Raw genomic sequence first — 6,598 nt, 5'->3', positions numbered from 1 at the left:
TCACTCATCTGAATACCTTGTTACTTGCACACACTGAATTGAGCCATACCGGGTGCATTCTCCTCTTGTTCTTGCAAGGCCGCTGCACGCCATGAGCTCATAAACCCGTAGCAACGGCAGCAAAAGATATTGTTTCGCAACACGGTAGGAGCCGGCTGGACCGCTGGAATATGCTGCTGAACCGCCGTTCGCTTTCGCCACTATTTGTTGCGTAGAAATGTAGAATCGCGTCCATTTTCAGAGATACGGTGATCTTGTGTGGGAGCAGTGCTGCAGCGGCTCTGGTGGGGCCCCCGACGCTTCCTCCAGCCCGTAGTTACTATCCATCCAAAATCATTTTTGCATGATGTTGTCCTCTCGATCTCGATTTTCCACGTTCTAAATATGCGATGGTAGTTCGCTGTTGTCCCAAAAATGGAGGATAGCGTACAGCTCAGTGGATATTCACTTTTTTTTCCTGACGTGAAATTTTCAGTGCAGCATGAATGGAATGCAAACAGTAAGCTGCTACATCCATTGATAAATATAAGCAATTTTTACTATGAATATACACGTTTTATCGATCTAAATGGAAGAAAACCGATAATTGAGCCTTGCAATATTCATTAAAGGGAACCGGATCATTTCATAAAAAGTGAATCGGGATTTTTTTTTCTTACTGCTATAAAATTGAAACAATGATCCCCCGATGCTTCACGACCAATTTTGCATGAAGTATTGCTTACTCTCTCCGTAGAAAGTGTGGGACGAAAATAAGAGAAAGAAATTATCTAAATACCCCAATTAAATGAGAGAGGTAGTGACTGAGAGGTAATTGAAGATATGATGGAGAACATTTAAATGAGATGTGATTAATATGGTAAGTAATTTGGTAGGATTGTATTTACTTTAGGATAAAAGTTACATTTAAAATTATACTCCCTCAATATTATAATATAAGATACAACCACTTTTTTTAAGATGTTCCATAATATAAGGCATGTATGCATATAAGTCATTAACTATGACATCTTCTCCATTAAATTATTACTTTTAAAAATCCTCCACTCTCATGTTCTCTAATTTTATTGGATGCATGCATTGTACTTTCTCCGTTTCACAATGTAAGTCATTTTAGTATTTCCCACATTCATATTGATGCTAATGAATCTAGACATATACTCCCCCCATACTTGTAAAGGAAGTCGTTTAGGACAGCGACACGGTCTCCAAAACACAACTTTGACTTCTTATTTCTATAAAAATATTTATTGAAAAATGATATATGTATATTTTTATGAAAGTATTTTTCAAAATAAATCTATACATATAATTTTTACATTTTCAAACTCAACAACTTGAGAGTTATTCATGATTTATATTCCCAAGGTTTGACTTAAACATTGTCCTAAACGACTTCCTTTATGAGTATGAAGTAGTATATCTATCTAGATTCATTAACATTAATATGAATGTGGGAAATGTTAGAATGACTTATTGTGAAACGGATGGAGTATTTATTAGGATGATCCAAACTATAAGATGATAATAATTATTTTCTTGGTCTTTGAGTTAGGGGTGATTATGCCTTATACTCCCTGCATCTACTTTTGATAGCCATATTTCCAAATCTGAAAAAAAATTATTTTTGATAAGCATATTTTAATTCAACAACTTATTATCTTAATGGCTTTCTTGGATTTAATGCTTGACTCTCTATTCTTCCATAAAAGATTAGCTACATGGGCATCGAGAAATGTAAATATTAATGAATCGCTTGTTTACTAAGAATAATTAGTAACATATTTAAATAGATGATAAGTGGAACCATTTATTCTTGGTCTGTGTGTCAATATGAAATATTAGTATCAAAAGTAGATGGAGGGAGTATTCTGTAAAGGAGGGAGTAATTATCTTGGGACGGGGGAGTATATAGAATATGAATGTTGCAAAATTGCGATTGTTGTCCATGGTATTAGCATTGTTTATAGATGACATGGTATCTACATTAGTAGCAAGCCAAAACTAGCTTGACTACTGTTACTGTATTTGGATTTAAGCTCACGGAGAGAGTAAAAAAACTAAACGCAAATATACCATCACAAAGAATCTGCCCCACCTGTCGGCCTCCTAACGGCTGCGCGCCCAATTAACGTCCAGATCAATCGAATCCTCCCTCCCCTAAAGCCTAAAACCTCCCCATCCACGTCACCCATCCTCCTCCCTAATTACTCCCCCCATCCCCTCCTCCTCCGCCGCCAAGCACCTCGCCTCCTCCGCCATGGCGACCGCCGCCGCCGCCACCGCCTCGTCCCTCTCTCTCCTCTTCGCCCACCCACACTCCTCCAACCCCAGGCCCTTCGCCGGCGGGTCGCACCTCCGCCGCCCGCTGCGCGCCGCGCCCGACCGCGCGCGATGCGCCTCCGACGCCGCCACGACGACCACGAAGCACCGCCGCCCCGCGGAGGAGAACATCCGGGAGGAGGCTGCGCGGCTCCGCGGCCCCGGGAACGACTTCTCGGCGTGGTACGTGCCGTTCCCCCCGACGCCCGAGGACGACCCCGACGAACGCTACTCGCTCGACGAGGTGGTCTACCGCTCCAGCTCCGGGGGGCTCCTCGACGTGTGCCACGACATGGAGGCGCTCGCGCGCTTCCCGGGCTCCTACTGGCGCGACCTCTTCGACTCCCGCGTGGGGCGCACCGCGTGGCCCTACGGCTCCGGGGTGTGGTCCAAGAAGGAGTTCGTGCTCCCGGAGATCGACTCCGACCACATCGTCTCCCTCTTCGAGGGCAACTCCAACCTCTTCTGGGCGGAGCGCCTTGGCCGCGAGCACCTCGGCGGGATGACCGACCTCTGGGTTAAGCACTGCGGCATCTCGCACACGGGCTCCTTCAAGGACCTCGGCATGACGGTGCTCGTCAGCCAGGTGAACCGCCTCCGCCGCGCGCCGCTCTCACGCCCCATCAACGGCGTCGGCTGCGCGTCCACGGGCGACACCTCCGCCGCGCTCTCCGCGTACTGCGCCGCCGCAGGTATCCCCGCCATCGTGTTCCTCCCCGCCGACCGCATCTCTCTGCAGCAGCTCATCCAGCCAATCGCCAACGGCGCCACCGTGCTCTCGCTGGACACGGACTTTGACGGGTGCATGCGGCTCATCAGGGAGGTGACCGCCGAGCTACCGATTTACCTTGCCAACTCGCTGAACTCCCTTCGGCTTGAAGGCCAGAAGACGGCAGCCATCGAGATATTGCAGCAGTTCGATTGGCAGGTGCCGGATTGGGTCATTGTTCCAGGAGGCAATCTCGGGAATATCTATGCCTTCTACAAGGGGTTTGAGATGTGCCGTGTTCTTGGGCTTGTTGATCGTGTGCCGCGTCTTGTATGCGCACAAGCTGCAAACGCAAATCCGTTGTATCGGTTCTACAAGTCAGGGTGGACTGATTTCCAGCCACGTGTAGCCGAAACTACATTTGCATCTGCCATACAGATTGGTGATCCAGTATCTGTCGACCGTGCAGTGGTCGCCCTGAAGGCAACTGACGGTATTGTTGAGGAAGCTACGGAGGAAGAACTCATGGATGCAATGTCACTTGCTGACCGCACCGGAATGTTTGCCTGCCCACACACCGGGGTTGCACTTGCTGCTTTGTTCAAGCTTCGAGACCAGCGCATAATCGGGCCTAATGACCGCACAGTGGTTGTTAGTACAGCGCACGGGCTTAAGTTCACACAATCGAAGATAGACTACCATGACAGGAACATCAAGGACATGCTGTGCCAGTACGCTAATCCACCGATCAATGTGAAGGCTGACTTTGCTTCTGTGATGGATGTTCTCCAGAACAAGCTGAATGGTAAGATCTGAGCTTTAGTTAACCCCCCATGGCCGTTATCTTGCTTATTGTCACCATGAACTCCTTTTTCTGCATCTTATTCAACTGCAGTTGATGAACTTGGTGTGTCACAGTAATCTTTAATTTGTAGTACTAGGTTTTGAGGCTCTTCTAACTATACACATAAGTGGATAGAGCTGTTCCTTGTACTTTATATGTGTATCATATAATATGACAATAAGTGGTTATGGCCCTAGCACTTGATTGAATAATTGTTTCGAATGGATACCTGTGACTGCCTTTCCGATTGCTTTTATACTCACTATTGTCTGTCAAATTGTCAATGACAATAAGAAACCCTCTTTGGTTGCATGGTTTGAAGTCTGAACTGATAGAATTTATTAAACACTTCAGTTGCTGCAAATCGCTTTAGTTTTGTTAGTCAAGAATTCTTTTCTGAAAAGCATAATATAATCCTTGTTCTCAAGACAACAAGTGTTATGTAGCACCGTTGTAAGTATCTAAGAAAATAGTTTTATTAGAACTACATAGCAATGTTCCATGTTCAGAGTAAACTATAAGTGGATATCCTAAATTTAGTTCGGTTAAAACTGTAAAATCTCTAGTGTGCTGGACCTATCACTATTTCTGAATAGATTGTCATAGAGGTTGACCGCAGTACCAGTCTTTCCGTTTAGTAGCTTTAAGCCTTTAAGCTAGATTGTGTTACAAACCGACCAATCACTCTAGGTGGTTTGAATATCCTGTGACAACAAATAAAATGTGAGATTGATCTTTTTGAGTTATTATCATCACGGCATAATGTTTCTAGTATAGCCTTTCAGCTTGATTCTGAGTTGGAGTTTTTATACCCTATGATATTGGATAACATTGAGTTTTGTCTCCCTGTAACTTACTACTACTACTACTACCTCTTTTTTTTTTTTTATTTGGCTTCAAATTGAAACTAACCAACGTCATCTAAATAAAAATGGAGGGAGTACCATTTAGTATTTGCATAACTCTTCCTTAATTTGGTTGTCTGTGGCTTCCACTTCAGTTTACTGTGCCTAAAACAGTAAAGGTAATAATAGTTTCCCATCAGAAACCGGATGCTACGTTCCTCACTGGAGACTACATGGCCCCCATAGACCCAATAGTTATCCTTGTTACGTGTTTATCACTGCAAGTTTGCTTTGCATGTCTTACTCAGAACATAGGCACATTGTATATTGTTTCTTAATCAAGACACACAATCTTGTATAATACTCACAACTGTTTGTTCTGCTAAAAGTCGAAGGCCTTCTCGTCAGTCTACAGAACTTCGGTGAGCATGATACGATGGTAGACTTAGTTTATCTTCGCCGTGAGTCGTGAACTGCACAAGGGGAAGCGAAATATTTGCTAACCAGGTCAGGTCCTCGTTGGTATGAAGCCACTGTTATTACCACATAAGAGTCAGGTTCTCGTTGGTCTGAAGCCACTTTCCTTTCGCAAAACGGTTCTGTTGAGGGCACACAAGGAGGAGATGCAGTTATCTCAACAATGTCCGTCACTTGAGCTAGAGCTAGGGAGTCTTCTGCCAACCCTCTTACTGATAGTTGATTCCTTCCCTTCCCTATGTTAACTGTCAAGGCGAGGAACCGAGGAATGAGTTGTTGGACTGAATCCAGCTTCACAAATTGTAGAATTCTTTAGATTTGGGCTATCTGTTCCATGTCACCTTAGTTCTAACCAGTCAGACATATTGTGGGCTTTGACACTTTTACCATGTTAGTGGGCTTATACTACTAGTACTAATAAGTTCATCGGAGGTCCCTTCACTTGTCAACGAATCCGATTTCCGTCCTTCAACCAGAAAACCAGATATAAAGGGTCCCTCAACTATTAAAACTGGTGCAATATAGGTCCTATGGCAGTTTGGGCGGCGATTTTCGCTGACGTGGTGCCTATGTGGCTAATTTAACTCGGTCTTCATATGACGTGGTCAGTGACGTGGCACTTACGCGGCAATTTTTATTTGGAAAATAATAAAATTTGTGGCATGTCAGTTACACCAAAAAATTAATTCAAAAATGGTGGGCCCCACATGTCATTCTCACCCCTCCTCTTCTTCCTCCTCTCTCTCCCCAACTCCCCTTTCCTTTGTCCTCTCTCCAGGCCGGGCGAGGCTAGGCGGCGCGCGGCAGTCGGGAGAGGAGGGCGGTGCGAAGCGGCCGGGCGGGGCGGCGCGCGACGGCCGGGAGAGGCGGGTGGCGCGGCGGCCGGGCGAGGTGGGGAGGCACCCATGACCCCGCACCGCCGCAGCACGTCACGCAGATGCGCGCCACGCCACACGAAGGTTGAGATGGCGCTGGCAGTTGAAGCCGACGGTCTGGCGCACCATGCTCTGCTCCTTGTGTTGGTTGCCCGCGCAAACCAACATGACGGGGAACTCCACGGTCAAGCTGTTCCATGGTGGCGAGCAATGAGTCGTCGAGCAACATCGACTTGTTCCCATCCACCGGCGACAACCGTCGGTTCGGCTCCAAGACCAACTCCGACGACGATGACGACATACCACCGGACTGAAGGTAGTTGTACCACTCGCGCCTCGAGGTGGAGCCTCCCGTCAATGACCCATACGACGAGGCCACCTCTGACGCAGTGACGCGTGGGTGCGTCGGCACCCGGTGCTCGTCCGGCTCACCGGCAAGCAAACCCTTTAACTCCGAGCCGCTGCTGCCGTGCCTCATGCTTGACGGTTTCATCACGCCGACGCCACTCCACTACGTGTGCAACCA

General features: G+C 46.6%; 1 protein-coding gene across 1 annotated transcript; it reads left to right on the top strand.

The window, feature by feature from the left end:
• Positions 1–2,186: 2,186 nt before the first annotated feature.
• On the top strand, positions 2,187–4,097 carry LOC127784455 (threonine synthase, chloroplastic-like). The gene has a single exon (XM_052311774.1). The coding sequence runs from the start codon at positions 2,261–2,263 to the stop codon at positions 3,845–3,847; it is 1,587 nt and encodes a 528-aa protein (XP_052167734.1). The 5' UTR covers positions 2,187–2,260; the 3' UTR covers positions 3,848–4,097.
• The last annotated feature ends 2,501 nt before the right edge of the window (positions 4,098–6,598 follow it).

This window comes from Oryza glaberrima, chromosome 1 (assembly GCF_000147395.1).
Source record: "Oryza glaberrima chromosome 1, OglaRS2, whole genome shotgun sequence".
In the NCBI taxonomy this organism is placed as follows: domain Eukaryota; kingdom Viridiplantae; phylum Streptophyta; class Magnoliopsida; order Poales; family Poaceae; genus Oryza; species Oryza glaberrima.
The sequence above is the reverse complement of the archived record's forward strand: the minus strand, read 5'-3'. Positions and strand labels throughout refer to the sequence as shown.

Coding starts and splice junctions, on each gene's coding strand:
- LOC127784455 (XM_052311774.1), top strand. CDS start 2,261: ATGGCGACCGCCGCCGCCGCCACCGCCTCGTCCCTCTCTCTCCTCTTC.